The sequence below is a fragment of the Tursiops truncatus genome, chromosome 17, assembly GCF_011762595.2.
Source record: "Tursiops truncatus isolate mTurTru1 chromosome 17, mTurTru1.mat.Y, whole genome shotgun sequence".
Taxonomy (NCBI): domain Eukaryota; kingdom Metazoa; phylum Chordata; class Mammalia; order Artiodactyla; family Delphinidae; genus Tursiops; species Tursiops truncatus.
Genome location: NC_047050.1, coordinates 59,747,773 through 59,771,549, shown reverse-complemented (window position 1 = coordinate 59,771,549; position 23,777 = coordinate 59,747,773). Strand labels below are relative to the sequence as shown.

General features: G+C 41.9%; 1 protein-coding gene across 2 annotated transcripts in view; it reads right to left on the bottom strand.

Moving 5' to 3' along the window:
* Positions 1-19,494: 19,494 nt before the first annotated feature.
* DEPTOR (DEP domain containing MTOR interacting protein) overlaps positions 19,495-23,777 on the bottom strand; it is a 147,245-nt gene continuing 142,962 nt past the window's right edge. The window contains exons 9-10 of one of the 2 annotated variants that reach the window (XR_012327328.1): positions 20,546-20,690; positions 19,495-19,662 (exon numbers count right to left, since the gene is read on the bottom strand). Coding sequence is in view for 1 of the 2 variants with exons in the window: in XM_073794699.1 (XP_073650800.1) it covers positions 20,679-20,690 (12 nt within the window). In the remaining variant the exon portion in view is untranslated. Of the gene's footprint in view, positions 19,663-19,725; positions 20,691-23,777 lie in introns of those variants that run through there. The other variant, XM_073794699.1, reaches the window with a different exon arrangement.

Genomic DNA, 23,777 nt, shown 5'->3' with positions numbered 1-23,777 from the left:
CGTTTCAATAGAGCCCTAAAAGAGACAAATCTATGCTATTGGAAGTGATAATAATGGTGACCCTTAGTAATGGGAAGAGAGCATGTGGGATGTCTCTCTTTCTTTTTTTTTTTTACTTTTTTTAATTGAAGTATAGTTGATTTACAATGTTGTGTTAATTTCTGCTGTACAGCAAAGAGACTCAGTTATACATATATACATTCTTTTTAAAATACTTTTCCATTATGGTTTATCCCAGGACATTGAATATAGTTCCCTGTGCTGTATAGTAGGACCTGTTTGTCCACCCTGGATGTTTCTCGATTTGGGTGCCGGTTACACAGGTGTGCTCATTTTGTAAAAATTCGTCAAGTTGTACAGTTATGGTCAACGCACTTGTCTGTATCTGTGTTTTACGTTATCAGGGGTCAGGTTATCTGGAAACAAACTCCAAGATGGAGATTTATATGCAAAAAGTTTATTGGGTGGGAGCTCTCAGGAACAATACCTGTGAGAGTCAAGACTTCACTGAACAGGGAGAGCAGGTGACTGGGAAAGCCGTCCTTGGCCAGTCCCACAGGGAGTTCTGGAATTAGGGTCGTCCTTCAGAGACATCAAATTGGGAGTGCGAGAGTCAGGCCTTTATACACTCAAACTAACCACATATTGTCTTTTGAGCAGTGTCCCTTCAAGTCTTTGTGAATTTTCTGTTCAGTACGTCAGTCCTTTCTTTTTTTGTTTTTCTTTTGCCGCACCCTGTGGCATGTGGGATCTTAGTTCCCCAACCAAGGATCGAACCCGTGGCCCCTGCAGTGGAAGCACAGAGTCTTAATCACTGGACCGCCAGGGAAGTCCCATCAGTCCTTTCTTTAAAGATATGGACTGTCTCCAAGGAAAGGGCCATGACCTTGGATGAGGCAGCTCTCTCTCTCTTTTTTTTTTTTGCCCTTTAAAATTTTTGTCTTTGGTGAGAACATTTAAGTTCTGCTCTCTTAGCAAATTTCAATTATACAATACAGTGTTATCAACTTTAGTCACCACGTTATACATTAGATCCTCAGACCTTATTTTTTATTTGTTTTGGCCTCGCCTCGGCATGTGGGATCTCAGTTCCCTAACCAGGGATCGAATCCCCACCCACTGCAGTGGAAGCACAGAGTCTTAACCACTGGACCGCCAGGGTAGTCCCAGACCTTATTCATCTTATAACTGAAAGCTTGTACTATTGTACCAACCTCTTAATATTTCCCCATCCGCAACCCCTGGTAACCACTTTTCTACTCATACTCTCTAGCTGGACCAGAAAGGGGCTCAGCTGAGGGTTACTGGCCACCTGCACTCCCAGCAGATGGGCGATTGAGTGCCTCAGTCTGGAAGGGGTTGCAAGCTGTGCAACCACTCCATATTTGAATTAAACATTGAAAAAGAAATAGTCTGTCTTGAACAGTGAATAAAGAGAGACGAAACATTTGAAAAAAACAAATGAACAAAATGGGACCACCAATAGGTACACTGACCATAGACCAGCACTGAAATGATGATATCAACTATCAATTTGTTTCATTACCCTGAACTCTAGAACAAGCTGAGCTATGACATATTTCATTAGCTACTTCTCCTGAACTAGATGTCCATGCTTGTTTGTTTATTCACATACTGTTTAGTTCCAAGAATTTCCTGTGACTGACCCAGATACTTTAAGCTCAGCAGGAGAGAATTCACCTATTAATAGCCCACGTGGAATCTCCCATTTAGAATGTGGAGTCCCAACAAGTGTGTCCAGCTTCCAGCATTTTCAGCCTTACTGACTGGTTCCAAAGGGCAGGGCTTACTGGCAACATTCCTGTTGTTCAGCACTGTGGCAAGGGTAGCCCCATCCGCTCCAAGGGCTTGGGCTGAGCCCTGGGTTATTTATTAGAGTTCAGGCTGCAATTTTCTGGAAGGCACAGAGGGACCTTGGGGTGAAGCGCTCTCTCCAGCAAACACTGTGTTCCTCACTGTGGTGAGGGATCCATTGCGAAATAGTATCCCATTGGGCCTCGCTCTCCACCCAGCCGCTGTGCCGAGTGGCTTCTTTGGGTGGGAGCCCACAGTCACCCAGGCAGCCTTTCACACACTTATCCACTCCTTTTTTTTCCCAGGGAAGGGCTGGGCAGGGAGAAAGCAGACTGCTGCTGAGTTTTAGCCACCATGCGATCCTCTGCAAAGTGGAGAGGACCGTCCCAGGGTGGCAGAAGGTAGCGTCTCTGTTCCAAGTTTTATCACAAACGGTGGTGCTTTCCAACAACAAGCTGAAACAGGAGCCAGTGGCGGTAGATTTGGGAGCTTAACCAAGCTGTGATGGAAGGGAAGTCTGCCTCTAGCGCCCTCTTTCTGAACCCTTTTCTAGGGAGTCCTCACTTGTCTTTCTGTTCCCAACTCCCCCTCTAAACTCATGGTGCCCACTGCCCTTATGGTTCTGCCAATGCCTTTTTGGGGTAAGTTCACTTCATTTGAGAGGTTCTAGAGGCTCATAGGAACACCAAGCCCTGGGGCCTTCCATATCTCTAATGGACTGTTATATACTAGACTCCAAAGGGATAGAGCAATCCACTTTGTGAAAGTGGATTGTAAAGAGTTTCCTGGATAAATGGGTTAATGGTAGCTCCAGCATTCGGACAGCTGTATTTCATATAATGTGTATTTTATCCAATAGCTGTGTTTTAGGTTCCCATACTGCCAGTGGATTTGACAGCAGGCACTCTGTAAGAGGCTGTCATAGTGGATATATATGGTTTTGTCTCTCAGAATAACTCTTCTCTTTGGGGAAATGCTTCTTTAAACTACTGGGTCTATTGATTAATGGTACTCCTATGTCATCGACACAAGAAGGGCATATGACCCAAGGTGAACCAATGGTAGGAATGTATCCTTTTGTTCACAAAGATTGGTCCAGGGGTTATCAGGTGACACAGGGCAGGCTGCTTGAAATTCTGGGGCAGGTTATTTTATACTGAAGCAGATGGAAAAGCATCTTTTCTTCTCTGACTGGTAATCTGTAAGAATTTGAGCCTGGACCTTCTGGCGGTGTGCCCCCTGCTACAAACGCTTATGCAAATAGAGCCCACACAAGAGAAGTAGAAAGTAGAGAAAAGTAACTGTTACACAAAGAGAGAGATGCCTGGCAGCCTTTTAGGTTTCTTTCATTCTGATTTCCTTACATGAAGATCCATTCCAGTTTGCCCAAGGCAGGCCCAGTTTACATCTGTTATCCCAGCTTAATCATTAACATCTCCCTCTTTCGTTCTCAGAAGTGTTCCAGGTGGGTGATAAATTATATAATCACTGCTCCTATCACAATGGGGTTAATAAAGCCGTAAAGTCCTTTTTGCCCTTAAGCTAGCTCAAGCTGGTTTTCTGTCATTTGCAAACAAAAAAATCCTAACTGACCTACCATTCATTTCTAAATTAATCAGGAAATCTGATTTCCTAAACTCCTAAACTTGACTGTTTCTACTTGCTTGAACTCTTTGGCAGATACCTGATTCTGTATCTGGTTCTTGGTCTCCACCTGTTCTGTGGAATTGACACCCTGCGCTCTTCCAGGCTTACCCAACCACCTTGTCCTGATTCTGAGTGCCTTTACTCCACACGTCACCAGAGGTCAGCATAGCCCACAGATTTCATCCGAAGGCTCTGGGACCAGGCTTAGAGAAGAAAAGAACCAGGGTAGGTTTGAGGGACCACCTGGGTTCATGAAATTCAACTGTGTTTCCCATTCATGTGTTATTCTGCTCAAAGTTCAAAGTCCTGGAAGAGAGTGTTGATTTAATTTGAGTTTGGGGCCCATTCTTTCACTAGGAGAAACTAGGGCACCATGACAGACATCTTATCATAACTATACAAAATGAGGGAGAGGCAATTCACCTCCAGGATATAGGTGTTGTTAGCAAAAAAAAAAAAAAAAAAAAAGGGAATGAGTGCCAGGAGACCAAAAGCATATTCAACAATGTGTATTTAATAATGCTATTGGGTAGTTTTGCCAGCTATTAATATGTCTATACCAATGAGAGCTAAGTGAGCTCTTAAGATACAGATGCCTGGTGCTCAGAAAAATTGGAGATGAGGTGGTTAATCTTTCTGGAAAAACCATGAACCCCAAATCTGACTACCCTAAGTGATAATGGAGCTAGTCTTCATAACCTGTGCATTTCTGTAATCCATGATCAGGACACAGAAATGCTAGCTGGCATTTGTAGGGATTTTTGGAGGGTTCCTGCTGTTCTCATTCACTTGCCTCAAATCCTGTCCATCAGGGCTGTCCCCTTGGCCAGCATTACATGAAATTCAGTCTCCAGGTTGAGCCCCTCTTCCTGATTCTGTCCCTCTACACTCAGTCCTGTTACCCTCTTCTGTCTTCTGGCCTTGTAGTACATTTCCCTTCTTACGGCACATCTCACCATTCTGAACTTTCAGCACTGCCTCTTTAGCTTTGCGTTTTGGTTCTCTCTTTCCCCACTGTTCTTGACCTATTAAAGCCCTGGGCTAACACATCATTTGATCTAGTTTGGCCTCTGAGACCTTGTACTTTATCACTGACGCTTGCAGGAGGCACCTTGACTGGTTCATCCCAAACTGATGTAGGATGGAGTCAGGAAAAATACTGGTCCTAGAGTCAGACACACCCGATTCAAGTCTCAGTTCTGCCATTATTGTCATTATGCAAACCTGGAATCTAACCTCCCAGCAGAATGATGCTCTATAGCTTTCCTAAAACTCCACACACAATTTTGCAGATTTGTTTCATGTGTGAATATTTACTTCTCCCTTACTTGCTAATGAACTGTTTTCAAATAACTAATTTGGAGAAAATTTGTTTCCCTTCTCTTCAACATCGTTGTTATTAGTCAGAGTTAGATGATCTATGCTACAATAATGAATAAGCCCTCGAATCTCAGCGGCTTAAAGAAAGTTTGTTTTCTCTCACATCGTAGCCTGATGTGAATCAGGATGCTGTTCTCCGTAGATGACTCAGGGATCCAGGCTCTTTCCATCACGTGGCTCCTGTATTGCAGAATCCTTCTCTTCTAGCTCCATATAAGGAGCAGAGAAGACACATAAGATTTCACAGGATATTCTATAGCCAGCCTTGGAAGTGGCATCCATAACTTCTACCCACATACCATAGGCCAGAACTGAGTTACACTGTCCCTCCCAGATACAAGGCAGGCTGGATAATATAGACTTTCTATGTGCCCAGGAAGAGGAAGCAGTGTTGGTGTCAAGCATCTAGTTAATCTACCACAATCACATTTCCCAGCTGGTATGTGTTGAAAATAAAACCACATGATGTTATCATATAATTATTATAGTAAGTATAATGATATTAAGCCAAGCATATAACATATGCCAAGCATATAATAAGCTCTTTATATGAATTTTTTAAATTAATTAATATATATATTATTTTTGGCTGCATTGGGTCTTCATTGCTGTGTGCAGGCTTTCTCTTGTGGCGAGCGGGGGCTACTCTTCGTTGCAGTGTGCGGGCTTCTCATTGCGGTGGCTTCTCTTGTTGCAGAGCACGGGCTCTAGGCACATGGGCTTCATTAGTTGTGGCACGCAGGCCCAGTAGTTGTGGCTCACGGGCTCTAGAGTGCAGGCTCAGTAGTTGTGGTGCATGGGCTTAGTTGCTCCACGGCATGTGGGATCTTCCCGGACCAGGGCTGGAACCCTTGTCCCCTGCATGGGCAGGCGGACTCTTAACCACTGCACCACCAGGGAAGTCCCTACATGAATTATTTAATTCTCACAACAACCTCATGAGTGTTACAAGGATTAAACAAGATAAATGTTGTGGAAATGCCTGGTGCCAGTAATTATTCATCTCATTTGTTGGTGCATTTCACATTCCACAGGGCAACTGCCCAAGTTAGGATATTAAAATAGACCCTAGTACTGTCTTTAATGTCTATGTTTGGAAATGAATCATTTTGTTACGGAGTTATATGAGAGGGATGTGAGGTATACCAAAAGGAGTCTGCTCAGGTCTTTAGTGATAAGACATAACAACCATATAAATAGAGTTAATATGAAGCAGACAGTTACAGGGCATAAGGATGAGTCTGCTGGAATTCTGATTTAATTTAACTGGGGTTGATTTGCAAAGACATGACCTTGGTTCTATTTCTTGTTTGTCATCCAGCATGGACCCACCAATAGATATAGCCTCTCCACATAGATTCTCCAGGGCTCTACTATTATGTAGTTTTGCACCCACACTCATGTTTATGCCTACCCCATCCCAGCCACCCTCCCAGAGATAGACTTCAGCATTCAGTAACTGCTGGAAGAGGCTGCCAGAGGCTGATAAGGAGAAATAACAGATTTTATGTCAAAATGGGGAAGGAAAGAGTAAGAGAGAGAGAAAATCAGTTGGTGGTCAAGGAAACAAAAGGCAAGGAGGATCAAAAGGAAATAGCCTTGCACTCCAACTCAGGGTCCGCATAAATTCTTTAAAAAGAAAGCTTTCCTTTAAATTAATCTAGAGTCTGGACACTAACCGTAAAGAAACTTTTCACCAAGAAAGACGAGTACTGAATGAGAAGCTGTGCACGCACTATTTTTTTTTTTTTTTTTTTTTTTGCGGTACGCGGGCGTCTCACTGTTGCGGCCTCTCCCGTTGCGGAGCACAGGCTCCGGACGCGCAGGCTCAGAGGCCATGGCTCACGGGCCCAGCCGCTCCGCGGCATGTGGGATCTTCCCGGACCAGGGCACGAACCCGTGTCCCCTGCATCGGCAGGCGGACTCTCAACCACTGCGCCACCAGGGAAGCCCGCACGCACTATTTTTATTTTTTGCAGTAGGATTCCCTTTGGGGTGGCAGGGGTTAGACTCCAGCAGGCAAATGAGAGGCAGTCTCTCTTCCTACAAGGGGAGGTCTCGGCCCTTACAGAACCCTACGAATGTCTGGCCCCGCCAGACTCGCCTGACACAGCAATGCATGCTGGACTTGCTCTTTCTCATATGAAGAGGTTGACATCCTCCAAAGGCATCTGCCATATAGTTGATGCAAACAGAAGCCATTTCCAAGGAGTGAGAAGCGGGTACTTCAGCCCTCGGCTGGGCGGGTGGGTGTGCATTCTGCTCTTGCTTCACAGGGCTGGGAGCTGAATTCAGGAAGCCCCCTAACAATTACGTGCGTTGTGTTAAAAAACCATAAATACACATCACCATTGAGTTTTTCTCATTCTAGGCACTAATGATCTTGGATTATGAACAGTCCCTTTCTCTCCTGAGAAAATGTCATAGTCAGTAACTTAGCTAGGCTGTGAGGCAGTCTTCCAGAATCAGATGACGTGTTCCTATTTCTAAGTGAAAACTTCAACACACTCTTCCTGACTTCTAATTCATGTAAGAAAAGCACAACAGATCCAAGCATGAAGAATTTGTCAGAAATGAAAAGATAGCACAACTCTCACAACCTGCATTAAGAGGAAAGTTTCATTTCCTTCACATCTGTGTGTGTGTGTGTACGCACATTCGTGCGTGAGTGATAAGTCCAGCTATATCACAAAGCCCTGGCCTTATAACCTAGTTGTTCTCATGATGGAGGTTGTAGGGGAGGGAGAAGATCAAAAGCAAAGGTGGAGTTGATAAAACATCGTGACATGCATTAGAAAATGGTTACTCGGGACAATGTGCAGAAAGTAAATAAAACACTTAGTAATGCACATAAAATACTTAACATGGGCAGGGCACAGAATGGACATTCAATAACTATCACTATTATCATTTTTTAATTAATTAATTTATTTTTGGTTGAGTTGGGTCTTCGTTGCTGTGCGCGGGCTTTCTCTAGTTGTGGCAAGAGGGGGCTACTCTTCGTTGCAGTGCGCAGGCTTCTCATTGCAGCGGCTTCTCTTGTTGCAGAGCACAGGCTGTAGGTGCGCGGGCTTCAGCAGTTGTGGCACACGGGCTCAGTAGTTGTATCACTACTACCGTTGAGAAACTCTTTCTAGAAGCCTGGAGTCCTGGAGATTTGCCTTCATTCCTTTTAAGGTGGGTCTGTGACCTAAACGTCTGTCCTTGTAAAGAAGTAATTCTGGAGATACACAGACACACACACACACACACACACACACACACACACACACACACACAGAGAAATCCTACTCAGCCATAAAAAGAATAAAATTTTGGGCTTCCCTGCTGGCGCAGTGGTTGAGAGTCCGCCTGCCAATGCAGGGGACACAGGTTCGTGCCCCGGTCTGGGAGGATCCCACATGTCGTGGAGTGGCTGGACCTGTGAGCCATGGCCGCTGAGCCTGCACGTCCGGAGCCTGTGCTCCGCAACGGGAGAGGCCACAACAGTGAGAGGCCCGCGTACCGCAAAAACAAAAAACAAACAAATAAAAAGAATGAAATTTTGCCATTTGCAACAACATGGATGGACTCAGAGGGCATTATGCTAAGTGAAATAAGTCAGAAAAAGACAAATACTATATAACATCACTTACATGTGGAATCTAAAAAATACAGCAAACCAGTAAATATAACAAAACAAAAGCAGACTCATAGAGAACAAACTAGTGGTTACCAGTGGGGAGAGGGAAGCAGGGGGGGACAAGATAGGGGTAGGGGATTACAAAAAAAAAGAAGTTCCCTTTGTCTGTCCTCTGTCCTTGCTGTAAGTTCACTTTCTTTTCTCTAAGCTTCAAGAAAGATGCCAGACTGAAGGTCTCCTGTGCTCCAGTAGATGTCAGTCTGGCCTTATGGGAGGACATAGGGAAAACTAAGATACACACAAGGCTGCTTCCAGGAATGAATGAAAAGGGGGGTGGAGTGCCTCTCACAGGCCGTCTAAGAAATAAGGCAGGAAAGAGGAGGCAGCAAGGCTTCGCAGCCACTTCCATCTCAGGAAAGTATATTGTAAATTTGAGATTTTTACAAACACAAACTTTTATTTAACAAACATTAATTGAGAGGTTACTGTGTGCTGGGGACCTTCTTAGGTCCTGGAGATATAGGATTTGTTGATGTAGTTCCTATCCTCTAGGGCTCCCAAGTTACTTTTTAAAAAAAAATTATTATTATTATTATTATTATGTGTTGAATGAATGAAATGAAATGCATGCATGAGAACAAAAGTGTCTGAGTGTTTGCTTGCAGAAGAGCATCTTGGAAAAATAGCCACACACACACACCCCAGTTTTGTAACAAAGGAAACCCTAAGGATGAACCAAATGATACGTAGTGACGTTGAGAAGAAAGAGGAAAACAGGCGTAACCCCTGATGTCTGCAGGAGGAAAGTCAGCGTGAAACAGCAGCCACCAGGGAAGGGGAATGAGCCCTGGATCATCACAGCTGAGGAGTGCAGTGATGCGTGTGGACCCCACAGCAACATCAAGGAAGTGGAGTCCTTGCAAGGAGCTAGTTCTGGCTCTCAGTGGTTCTCTGCTACTACGAGCATGTGTGATCTTGGATCCCTGGGCCACCCGGGCGGCCACAGGAGCCAGATACCATCAGTAGTCAGTGACTGGTTCCAATTCTGACCCACCACTTGGCTGGTGTGTGGCCTCGTGCCACCAACTCCACCTCCCTAGAGAGCTCCTTGCCTATAAAATGAGGATTTTTACTAGAACCTACCTTACGGAGTTACGTTAGATCATCCCTAGAAAACGACAGACTAGCTGGTATATATTGAGAGTGCAATAAACATTAGCTGTTATTGTTTACTGTTATTCTTATTAATTTTTCTAGGACTGTTTCTCCATTCATAGAATGACAGAATAAACCAGCAAATTTACAAAGTCTCTTACCAATGTAAAAAGAGATGATTGTGATTTCATACTTTTGTTTCCATTTATACACTCATGTGGAAGTGTGGAGCTAATTCTTGTCAGCAAGAAGGAAAACAAAGACCATGGACTGGTAAGGAGAGAAGTAAGTGAGTGGATTGCCAGCTGGTGATAACAAACAAAAAGATGGTACAGGACCTCCTCCTCGTTCCCCTTCTTCTTTTTTTTTTCCTTTCTTTGGCTGCACCACGTGGCTTGTGGGGTCAACCAGGGATCAAACCCGTGTCCCTGGAAATGTGGAGTCCTAACCACTGGGCCACCAGGGAACTCCCCTCATTCTGTTTCAAGCAAGGAAAGCACTAGAAACAGTTTTTCATACCCAATGTAGCTCAGATTGGCTGAAAGAAAATCTGAAAAAAACAGGGGTTCTTTGTCTCACACAGACTGGCTGGTCTGACATGTGCAGACTCGTCTTCCTTAGAGCTCACAGCATTTGTTTCCTTCCCTTTCCTGCTATGAAACACCAGACCTGGGAGCCTCTCTGCTTAATCATGAATGCACCTTCAAGTTCCCGAGTCACATGGTCCATGGGTTTCCCAGGCTCAAGAATAAGGGCAAGTATTCTACTTCTTCACATTTCACGGTGGCAGAAACATCCAGAACTTGTAAAATCTGGGCTCCTCTCAGAGTTTTGGCTACATACACATTTTCAAAGTTAGGGTAACAGAACCAATGCCCTTCTTCTCTCTTCCTTTCTCCTCCTCACTGGCCTATCTACCCAAGACCCATCCACTCAGGTTGGATCTCAAGACGTGTCACTAGCCACCTTCATAAAGTTTATATTATGAACTGGCCTCTGTGGACCCAGACATTTCAGACTTCAGGAAGAAATGAGTTTAATGTTTAACCCCAAGGGAACAAAGGGAATTTAGAAGATGCTATGGGGTCCCAGGAGGCAAAGAAAGAAAGTCAGAATGAAAGGCAAAGGAAAAGAGTTGTCAAATCCCAGATGTAAGGACAGGAGACACTTTGCCAAGTTCCTCACAGAGCACTCCATTATTTTGCTCACTACCTTCGTCAGATGTACAAGGCAAGCAGCAACCTGTGTCTCCACTCCCTGCCTGCAGAAAGCTTGTGCCAACAGAAGCACAAGGTGGTGATCTTTGCTTACATAATTCCGGCATGAATCCTAAATCTCTAGACTTGGGAAGCTGCCCACTAAAGACAGATGGACAGATGGAATGACGTCTCAGTTAAGGTGTGCTCAGGAGAAGAACTTCCTTTAGAATCAAAACTAAGTCTCCAATATACCCTGAGAGATAGGGTTTGCCAAGGAAGGTGGGGCACAACAATTGATGACTATTGCTTTCTTCATAGGATCTTAAAGTGCCAGAAGGGAATTCTCTGGCAGACCAGTGGTTAGGACTCCAGTGCTTTCACTGCCAGGCCCAGGCTTAATCCCTAGTCAGGGAACTAAGATCCCCGCAGGCCACCAATATACAAACAAACAAACAAAAAAAAAACAAAACAAAACCAGGAAGGGAGCAAATGCAGAAACAAGGGAGGAGCAGTCAAGCAACAACAGTGCAGCCTTGAGGCAGGGTCCTGGTTCTTCCTCAAGGAATATACATCACAATATCATTGAGTTCTTCTGCAGGAACTAAGGCCCCCACCCAGGTGGTAACTTCAGGCTGAGCCTAAGATTCCTGGAGTACCAACCAGTTATCTCACCACCAACCAACCTGAAGAAAGCCACACACCCTGCAGACCTCACCCAACTTATGCCTATAAAAACTTTTAGCTGAAAACCAGTGGGGAGTTCAGGGTTTTAGAGCAGGAGCCACCCATCCTCCTTGTATTGGCGCTGTTAAAATAAATGCTGCCCTTTCCTTCACCATAACCTGGTGTCAGTAGATTGGCTTTACTGTGCGCAGGAAAGCAAACCTGAGTTTGGTTCAGTAACATATTGTCGGTGATGAAAACATGTATGTACAGACGATATATAAAGGCGATCTGATGGATTCGTGTGGGTCTTTCAAGGTATCAGATAATCAGCATGGTATAGTACTAAAAATGATAAAAATAGTTATCGTTGGTTGTTTTTGGAGTACTTAACTACTTGCCAGGCACTATACCAAGACCTTTAAATGTATTAACTCATTAATCTCCATAAGAGCCTTATGAGATTGTTATTTCTCAAAAATGAGAAACCCAAGGCACAGAGAGATGTACTGAAAAGAGCACTGACCGAGCATTTTGGGGGCCTGAAGTCCAGTCCCAGGTACAAGTAAGTTGACATGAGTTTAGGGAAAACTCTAGCTTCTCCAGAGAGCATTTTCTTTTTTTTTTTTTTTTTTTTATTTTGCGGTACGCGGGCCTCTCACTGCTGTGGCCTCTCCCGCTGTGGAGCACAGGCTCCGGACGCGCAGGCTCAGCGGCCACAGCTCACGGGCCCAGCCGCTCCGCGGCACGTGGGATCTTCCCGGACCAGAGCACAAACCCGTGTCCCCTGCATCGGCAGGCGGACTCGCAACCACCGCGCCACCAGGGAAGCCCAGAGAGCATTTTCTTTTCCATTTAGTACACAAACAAAACAAGAGAAACATCCAATTACTGGTTATTTAGTATGGATCAGGCACAAGAGTGAGCATTTTACACGCACTATCTCATTTAATTTTCATAGTCAAATGGGGTGGGTACTGGTATCCTCATTTTACAGACAAGGAAATTGATGCCTCAGAGGTGAGTAACTGGATGTGCTCCTAAGTGCTACAGCTGGAATCTGAATCCAGGCCTGTATGTATCCAGAGCCCTTAACCCTCACAACCTTTCTAGCTTCAGTACCTTTAGACTTGCTTCCTTTACCTGCAGTCCTTCTTTAAGGCTGGTTCAATCCCATCCTTTAGGCATTAACTCAAAACATCAAGTTTGTAGAAGCTTTTCCTCAAGGCTGTTGCACTGCATAACTCCAGGGGGCGCTGTCCACATGGACCATCACGTGAGAGGTGCCCCACTGGAAATGAGTAATGTGGCAGCTGTTTTCACTAACCACCGCATGAAATCCTGGTCATTCTCTATCACCCCATCTGGTTTCATTTACCTCTTATGACTTACCCCCATCTAAAATGAATTATTTTATTTATATAATTATCTTCTATGTCTCTGGGATGTTGTGATTCATAGTAACACATATTTGGTCTTTGTCACATTTCTGGCACAGAACTCCTAAAACCTTTGGAATGTCCTAAGTGATGAGAGCAATAAAGGTGTCTTGTGTTATGTTAATGAGGTGACTTTCCACACACCCCTAAAGGTGGTTGCCAGAAGAACCAACCATGTGATTACAGGGTTGGAACTTTGAATCCCACCTCCCTGACTTCTGGGGAGGGGAAAGGGACTGGAGGTTGAATTGACTGCCAACGGCCAAAGGTTTAATTAATCACGCCAGTGTAACGAAACCTCCATTTAAAAAATCAAAAGGTTGGCTCTTGAAGATGGCGGACTAGAAGGACATGCACTCACTCCCTCTGTCGAGAGGACCAGAATCACAACTAACTGCTGAACAATCATCAACAGGAAGACACTGGAACTCACCAGAAAAGATACCCCACATCCAAAGACAAAGGAGAAGCCACAATGAGATGGTAGGAGGAGCGCAATCACAGTAAAATCAAATCCCATGACTGCAGGGTGGGTGACTCACAAACTGGAGAACACGTATACCACAGAAGTCCATCTACTGGATTGAAGGTTCTGAGCCCCAGGTCAGGCTTCCCAACTGGGGGTCCGGCAATGGGAGGAGGAATTCTCAGAGAATCAGACTTTGAAGGCTAGCGGGATTTGATTGTAGGACTTTGACAGGACTGGGGGAAACAGAGACTCCACTCTTGGAGGGCACACACAAAGTAGTGTGTGCATCGGGACCCAGGGGAATGCGCAGTGACCCCATAGGAGACTGAACCAGACCTACCTGCTAGTGTTGGAGGGTCTCCTGCAGAGGTGGGGGGGTGGCTGTGGCTCACTGTGTGGACAAGGACATTGGCAGTAGATGTTCTGGGAAGTACTCCTTGGCGTGAGCCCTCCCAGAGTCCGCCATTAGTCCCACCGAAGAGCCAGGTAGGCTCCAGTGCTGGGTTGCCTCAAGCCAAACAACCACCAGGGAGGGAACCCAACCCCACCCATCAGCAGACAAGTGGATAAAAGTTTTACTGAGCTCTGCCCACCAGAGCAACACTGAGCTCTACCCACCACCAGTCCCTCTCATCAGAAAGCTTGAACATGCCACTTAGATAGCCTCATCCACCAGAGGGCAGACAGCAGAAGTAAGAACTACAACTCTGGAACACGTGGAAGGAAAACCACATTCAAAGAAAGATAGACAAAATGAAAAGGCAGAGGACTTTGTACCAGATGAAGGAACAAGATAAAACCCCAGAAAAACAACTAAATGAAGTGGAGACAGGCAACCTTCCAGAAAAAGAATTCAGAATAATGATAGTGAAGATGATCCAGGACTTCGGAAAAAGAATGGAAGCAAAGATCAAGAAGGTGCAAGAAATGTTTAACAAAGATCTAGAAGAATTAAAGAACAAACAGAGATGAACAATACAATAACTGAAATGAAAAATACACTAGAAGGAATCAATAGCAGAGTAACTGAGGCAGAAGAATGGATAAGTGACCTGGGAGACAGAATGGTGGAATTTACTGCTGTCGAACAGAATAAAGAAAAAAGAATGAAAAGAAATGAAGACAGCCCAAGAGACCTCTAGGACAACATTAAAGGCACCAACATTCACATTATAGGGGTCCCAGAAGGAGAAGAGAGAGAGAAAAGACCCAAGAAAATATCTGAAGAGATTAGAGTTGAAAACTTCCCTAACATGGGAAAGGAAATAGCCAACCAAGTCCAGGAAGTGCAGAGAGTCCCAGGCAGGATAAACCCAAGGAAAAACATTGTGAGACACATAGTAATCAAATTGACAAAAATTAAAGAAAAAGAAAATTTATTGAAAGCAACAAGGAAAAAACGACAAATAACATACAAGGGAACTCCCAGAAGGTTAACAGCTGATTTCTCAGCAGAAACTCTACAAGCCAGAAGGGAGTGGCACGATATATTTAAAGTGATGAAAGGGAAAAACATACAGCCAAGATTACTCTACCCGGCAAGGATCTCATTCAGATTCGACAGAAAAATCAAAAGCTTTACAGACTAGCAAAAGCTAAGAGAATTCAGCACCACAAAACCAGCTCTACAACAAACACTAAAGGAACTTCTCTAAGTGGGAAACACAAGAGAAGAAAAGGACCTATAAAAACAAACCCATAATAATTAAGAAAATGGTAATAGGAACATACATATTGATAATTACCTTAAACGTGAATAGATTAAATGCTCCAACCAAAATACATAGGCTTGCTGAATGGATACAAAAAGAAGACCCATATATATGCTGTCTACAAGAGACCCACTTCAGACCTAGGGACACATACAGACTGAAAGTGAGGGGATGGAAAAAGATATTCCATGCAAATGGAAATCAAAAGAAAGCTGGAGTAGCTATACTCATATCAGACAAAATAGACTTTAAAATAAAGAATGTTGCAAGAGACAAGCAAGGACACTACATAATGATCAAGGGATCAATCCAAGAAAAAGATATAACAATTTTAAATATATATGCACCCAACATAGGAGCACCTCAATACATAAGGCAACTGCTAACAGCTATAAAAGAGGAAATCAACAGTAACACAGTAATAGTGGGGGACTTTAACACCTCACTAACACCAATGGACAGATCATCTAGACAGAAAATCAATAAGGAAACACAAGCTTTAAATGACAAAATAGACCAGATAGATTTAATTGATATTTATAGGACATTCCATCTAAAAACAGCAGATTACATACACTTCTTCTCAAGTGCACACGGAACATTCTCCAGGATAGATCACATCTTGGGTCACAAATCACTCCTTGGTAAATTTAAGAAAGTTGAAATCATATCAAGCATCTTACCTGACCACAATGCTATGAGATTAGAAATCAATTACAGGTTTTATAGCAATACAAGCCTACCTTAAGAAACAAGAGAAATCTCAAATAAACACTCTAACCTTACACCTAAAAGAATTAGAGAAAGAAGAACAAACAAAACTCAAAGTTAGTAGAAGGAAAGAAATCATAAAGATCAGAGCAGAAATAAATGAGATAGAAACAAAGAAAACAATAACAAACATTAATAAAACTAAAAGCTGGTTCTTTGAGAAGATAAACAAAATTGATAAACCTTTAGCCAGACTCATCAAAAAAAAGAGGGGGAGGACTCAAATCAATAAAATTAGAAATGAAAAAGGAGAAGTTACAACGGACCACAGAAATACAAAGCATCCTAAGAGACTACTACAAGCAACTCTATGCCAATAAAATGGACAACCTGGAAGAAATGGACAAATTCTTAGAAAGGTATAAACTTCCAAGACTGAAACAGGAAGAAATAGAAAATGTGAACAGATAAATCACAAGTAATGAAACTGAAACTGTGATTAAAAATGTTCTACAAACAAAAGTCCAGGACCAGATGGCTTCATAGGTGAATTCTATCAAACATTTAGAGAAGAGCTAACACCCATCCTTCTCAAACTCTTCCAAAAAACGGCAGAGGAATGAACACTCCCAAACTCATTCTATGAGGCCACCATCAGGCTGATACCAAAACTAGACAAAGATACTACAAAAAAAGAAAATTACAGACCAATATCACTGATGAACACAGATGCAAAAAATCTTCCACAAAATACTAGCAAAGAGAATCCAACAGCACATTAAAAGGATCATACACCATGATCAAGTGGGATTCATCCCAGGGATGCAAGGATTCTTCAATGTATGCAAATCAATCAATGTGATAAACCATATTAACAAGTTGAAGGAGAAAAACCACATGATCATCTCAATAGATGCAGAAAAAGCTTTTGACAAAATTCAACACTGATTTATGATAAAAAACTCTTCAGAAAGTGGGCATAGAGGGAACCTACCTCAACATAATAAAGTCCATATACAACAAACCCACAGCAAACATCATTCTCAATGGTGAAAAACTGAAAGTATTTCCTCTAAGATCAGGAACAAGACAAGGATGTCCACTCACACCACTATTATTCAACATAGTTTTACAAGTCCTAGCCATGGCAATCAGAGAAGAAAAAGAAATAAAAGGAATACAAATTGGAAAAGAAGAAGTAAAACTGTCACTTTGCAGATGACATTATACTATACATAGAGAATGCTAAAGATGCACCAGAAAACTACTAGAGCTAATCAATGAATTTGGTAAAGTTGCAGGATACAAAATTAATGCACAGAGATCTCTTGCATTCCTATACAATAATGATGAAAAATCTGAAAGAGAAATTAAGGAAACACTCCCATTTACCATTGCAACAAAAAGAATAAAATACCGCGGAATAAACCTACCTAAGGAGACAAAAGACCTGTATGCAGAAAACTATAAGACAGTGATGAAATAAATTAAAGATGATACAAACAGAGGGAGAGATATACCATGTTCTTGGACTGGAGAATCAACATTGTGAAAATGACTATACTACCCAAAGCAATCTACAGATTCAATGCAATCGCTATCAAACTACCAATGGCATATTTCACAGAACTAGAACAAAAAATTTCACAATTTGTATGGAAACACAAAAGACCCTGAATAGCCAAAGCAATCTTGAGAAAGAGATGGAGCTGGAGGAATCAGGCTCCCTGACTTCAGACTATACTACAAAGCTACAGTAATCAAGACAATATGGTACTGCCACAGAAAACAGATCATAGATCACTGGAACAGGATAGAAAGCCCAGAGATAAACCCACGCACCTACAGTCAACTAATCTATGACAAAGGAGGCAAGGATACACAATGAAGAAAAGATAGTCTCTTCAATAAGTGGTGCTGGGAAAACTGGACAGCTACATGTAAAAGAATGAAATTAGAACACTCCCTAACACCATACACAAAAATAAACTCAAAATGGATTAGAGACCTAAATGTAAGACCGGACACTATAAAACTCTTAGAGGAAAACATAGGCAGAACACTCTATGACATAAATCACAGCCAAATCCTTTTTGACCCACCTCCTAGAGAAATGGAAATAAAAACAAAAATAAACAAATGGGACCTAATGAAACTTAAAGGCTTTTGCACAGCAAAGGAAACTACAAACAAGACGAAAAGACAACCCTCAGAATGGGAGAAAATATTTGCCAATGAATCTACCGACAAAGGATTAATCTCCAAAATATATAAAGAGCTCATGCCACTCAATATTAAAAAAACAAACAACCCTATCCAAAAATGGGCAGAAGACCTAAATAGACATTTCTCCGAAGAAAATATACAGATGGCCAAGAAGCACATGAACAGCTGCTCAACATCATTAATTATTAGAGAAATGCAAATCAAAACCACAATGAGGTATCACCTCACACCAGTTAGAATGGGCATCATCAGAAAATGTACAAACAACAAATGTTGGAGAGGGGGTGGAGAAAAAGGAACCCTCTTGCACTGTTGGTGGGAATGTAAATTGATACAGCCACTATGGAGAACAGTATGGAGGTTCCTTAAAAAACTAAAAATAGAATTACCATATAACCCAGCAAGCCCACTACTGGGCATATACCCAGAGAAAACCATAATTCAAAAAGACACATGCACCCCAGTGTTCATTGCAGCAGTATTTACAATAGCTAGAACATGGAAGCAACCTAAGTGTCCATCAACAGATGAATGGATAAAGAAGTTGTGGTACACACATACAATGGAATATTAGTCATAAAAAGGAACGAAATTGGGTCATTTGTAGAGACATGGATGGATCTAGAGACTGTCATACAGAGTGAAGTAAGTCAGAAAGAGAAAAACAAATATATTAACACATATATGTGGAACCTAGAAAAATGGTACAGATGAACCTGTTTGCAGGGCAGAAATAGAGACACAGATGTAGAGAACAAATGTATGGACACCAAGGGGGGAAAGCGGCAGGTTTGGTGGTCGTGGTGGGATGAATTGGAAGATTGGGATTGACATATATATACTAATATGTATAAAATAGATAACTAATAAGAACCTGTTGTGTTAAAAAATAAATAAAATTCAAAAATTAAAATAATAAATGAAATAAAATAAATAAAAAGATTGGGGTTGGGAAAGCTTTGGGGTTGTTGAACACATGGAGATTTAGGGAGAGTGGCATGTTCTGAGAGGACATGGAAGCTTCATGCCCTTTCCCCTTACCATTCCCTGTGCATCTCTTCCATCTGTCCATTCCTGAGTTATATCCTTTTATAATAAAGCAGTAATCTAATAAGTAAAATATTTCTCTGCTTTCTGTGTGCCGCTCTAGCAAATTAGTCAAACACAAGGAAAGGGTCATGAGAACCTCTGATCCATTCAATCAGAAGCACAGGTGATAACCTGGGCTTGCAATTGGCAGCTGAAGTGAAGGGGAGGGGCAGTCTTGTAGGTCTGAACCCTTAAAATGTTGAATCTAATGCTGTATCCAGGTAGATAGTGTCAGAATTAGGTTGAATTATAGGACACCTTGTTGGTGTTGGAGCATCGCTTGATGGTGCTGGAGGAACCCCCCACAATGGAACTGGGTGCAGAACTTCTTTTAGTCCCCCAAGAATATATAAACTTCATAAGGACTGGGACCTTTCTTATTTACTGCTGTTTGGGAAAGATTTAGTTACAGGCCCATAGTAGGTGCTTAATAAATTCTTTGTTGGGTGTTTTTGAAGATGTTACATGGCTTCCAGTAATCCTTGTCTCATCAAAATCATAGAGTTGTTGTAGGGTAAAAGGTTTCAAAGACATCCTGTGCGTAAAGAAGACATTGATATACTAAGTTAGGATCACAAACGACTTCTTACATGTTTTGTGCTTTAAACTTTATGAACTTTGCAGCAAATGAGAATTCTCAATATCATTGACCTAATAAACATTTGACAAAAATTAAGAAGTTTCAGAATATAGGTGTTGGATAAGATACTGATCAACATATATCACTTTTATATTTCAGATGGGCAACTACATTGGTTCAACCACTTTGCAAACTAGTTACATGTGATCTTGTAGAGTCAGTATTCACATTTCCTATGACTCAGAAATTCTTGTGGATACCGAAGAGAAACTCCTACACTTGTACCCAGGAGATGATATCAGAATGTTCATAGTAATCCTACTTATGACAACAACAATGGAAACAACCCAAATGCCCATTGTCAAGAAAACAGACAAAATTTGTGCTCTGGAAATTTATGAAGCTGTAAAAAATGAATTAATTATAACTACATATAAAAATCTAGAAGAATCTTAGTAATATAATCTTGAATGAAAACAAGCAATTCCCAGAAGTTTATATAAAACTTGATGTTCTTTTAATAAAGTTCGTTTTTTAAAAAACCTAAACAATGATTAAGAACAAAAAGAACAGTGGGGAACTCCCTGGCAGTCCAGTGGTTAAGACTCAGCGCTTTCACTGCTGCACAGCCAAAAAAAAAAAAAAAAAAGAACAAGAGAATGAATGGTAAACTCAACATTTGCCATTGTGCTTTCCTTGGGTAAGGGAAAGTGGGGGACAGGATTGGGAAGGAGACAACAGTTTAAATATAAGTTGTTGTCAGTGTTCTGGTCCTGGGGTTGGATGGTGGTTTGTGGTATTAAAACACCCGTATCAACCCAGGATTTCATGTTCCCACCTCTCCATGGAGAGAAGTCTTCTAGGAGACAGGCCTAGAGGTGACTCTTGAAGGATGAGCTGAATCCAGGGTCCAGTCTACTCAGTTTTATACTTCCAGGGCCTACATATACTGTCCAGCAAAACACAGGTCCTCAGTGAGGTTTCTTGAATGAATGAAAGAGCAAGTGAATAAATGAGAGAAAAATGTAAAGTCCTTTTGGTTAATATTGCGCATAGTCTGAATAACCACTCATCTCCATACTTCTACCCTACACATACTGAATTGTGTAACTGATTTCCTAATTAGCTGAAAAAAAAACAAAAAGCAAAAAAATAGCATTCTCTCAAAATAGTAAACAACGACATAGCATATTTCCATATAGACTATTCCATAACACACATCAGTAACTGTGTAGTGAGGAAATGATTCCAAATCAAATACACTACAGAAAAAGTTTTTTAATGCACTTTTTTTTTTCCAGGCAAAAGAGCTTCAGAAAACATCCATCATTAAGTAGTTTTACAAATGGCACTTTTGGCTACATTAGAGAATTAGATATGAGTCCCATGTGTTTTCTCTGATGGGTTAGTAGTAGATCAGCTTTACAATGCAACCCTTTCTTAGGATAAAAAAAATGGCTAATTTGTTCTAAAAGACAGAAAAAGCTGGAACCCTAAAGTCATTGTTTTAAAAATTTAACATTTATTTCATGCTATAGTGTCTATTTTCATATTATAATTTTAAGTATTTTGCTATAATTTTTAAGAAATGGAGAAAATAAATTTCAACCTAATTTAAAAATAAACATATATATTAAGTACATATATTAATGCATTTGACAATACCATATGCTAACTTTGATGATGAACTTCCTTTTGGTACACTGCAGATTTGTCCTTTTGGTATTGAACTGAGGACAAACATATCACACCTGAAATTCTGCCTTAAATGAGTAAAACCATGGTCAATGACACCAATAGACTCCAACCAATTTGCAAAACTGAAATGTTCTAGAGTTATTCTGATCATGTATAACCAAAATGAAACAGGATTAATATTCAATGGGAGAGAATAGTCAACATCATTCAAGTAGATCTTAAAAGCAGATTATTTTCACAACATATTTGAAAGTAATGAGTATTTGGAAACGTGAGACTCAATTCTGGCCCGAAAGCAATGATTTTTAAATTATTAATTGCTACCACTCCAATGCATTCACCTTTTATAAGGTAGTGTGAAGCTGACAGTATCTAATCTACTCAAACATGGATATCTTCTTCATGTTACCCACCATTTCTCAACTAGAAATGTATCAATTTATACAATTATTTATCAGATATTAATAAGAACACATCAGATAACAGAACCCACCCAAAAGGCAGCTGCATTTTTCTCTCTACAGCACAATTAACCAACATGGCTTTCAAATCCTATGCTAAAGAATTAACGAAAAATGATTTCTGTCTCTATCACAGAAACACAGACACATTACACAAACACCTGAAAACCCAAAAGTGTTTTCTCTAGGAACAAAGTAAGCCATTTCAGGGATTCTCCATGAGTGAACTCTCACACACAGTACACCAATATACACAGATACACACATACATAGGAAATAAAAGCTCTTAGAAATACTGCTTACTGTTAATTTAGAATCATTCTTGGTGTTACATTTAGGAATGGAGTTTCTAAATTTTAAAGCCGTTCAACTGTCAAAATATCACATAAAATATTTATTTTTTAATGATAGGATTTAACAACTCAAGGCCTGAGTTAATTAAAGTATGTATCCTTCACCTGCACAGGTACATGGCACAGCTGCATTTTATGAATAACCCAATGCCAAAGGCCTGTTTTCACGGCATTACCCTCCACTGCAGGAGGCTATATAAGGACATAGGATTGGAGGGCGGGAGGCTGGTGTTGGGCCCAGGCTCTGGCCCCAACAAGCCTCATGAGTCTGGGCACGCCACCTGACCACTCCACACCTCAGCAAAATGCAAAGAATAGAAACCATGCTCTCTGTGGCTCCATGCAGCACTATTATTCCAGGATTTTTCTGACTCTAGTTTTCATTAGGCGTGGGGCTTTATTCACAACTGTTGTACTTCAACGCAGTGGTTGGTCAGTAATTTACATCTGGATAGCTGAAGCCTTTCAGTAACTAGGTAAGTTTTTGGTCCTTTATTCAAAAAAATAGTGAGTACCTAGTCTTAGTGGGTTTAAAAATGGCCAGATTCTTTGCAGCTCCTCCCATCAAAAGGAAGTCTGTTTCCCAGCCTCTTGATTCTGGGCTAGCTCTGTGACTTGCTTTGGCCAACAAAATGCTGTGGAGGTGACACTGTGTGACTTCCAAGCAAGTCCACAAAAGGTCTTGCAGTGTCCATGCTCCCCCTCTTCGATCTCATGAGGCTTAACGAGAAAGCCTGGGCTAGCTATGGGGAAAGGCCACGTGAAGTGAACTGAGGCACTCCAGCCAACAGCGAGATACATGCACAAAGCCATCCACAATCAGCCAGCCCCGCAATCGACACGCTCCCTGACCACAGATGTTTGTCTGAACCCAACCCGTACCACATCAAGCTGTGGCTGGTCATCCCAGGTGAGCTTTGCCCAAAAGGCCAACCCACAGGATCACGAGCAAATAAGTAGTGTTATAAGGTGTGCTTTGGGTTGATTCGCTAGACAGCAATGGATAGCGGACATACTGCTCTGTGTTAGGAACTGTGAAGGGACTACCTGGGCAGCAAGACACAGTTCCTGTCCTGCAGATGCTTGGAGTGTAGTCAGGGAGACAGACGTGTAATGGGACAATTTCAAAGGAAATGTCATCAGTGCTCTCATCACAAGAGGGTGGTGTATAGGGATCCATGGGAATTTAGAGAAGGGCATCAATCCCAGAACTAGATTGCTGGCAAAGATTTCTCAGAGGTACTAGCTAAGAATATCTAAGCGGAATTAATAAGACAGATTTTTCCAGGCAAAGAAGGAGAAAGAATAATATTCTAGGGAGGAGAAACTGCACGGGCAAAGGCTGCAGGGAGCTAGACCGGGGCCCTTTTGGGACTGGAGCTTTCACTTTAACTACAGGGTGAGGATGCCAGGGGTGGGCTGGGACTATAGCTAAGGTGAAGCTCTCTTGGCCTTAAATAGAACTCTCTGGCATTTGCACTTTAAGGGTGATGGGAGTCAAAGGAGGAATCAGTTCCATCCTCCCTTCCTGCTTTTATTCCCTTCCTCCCTCCCTCCC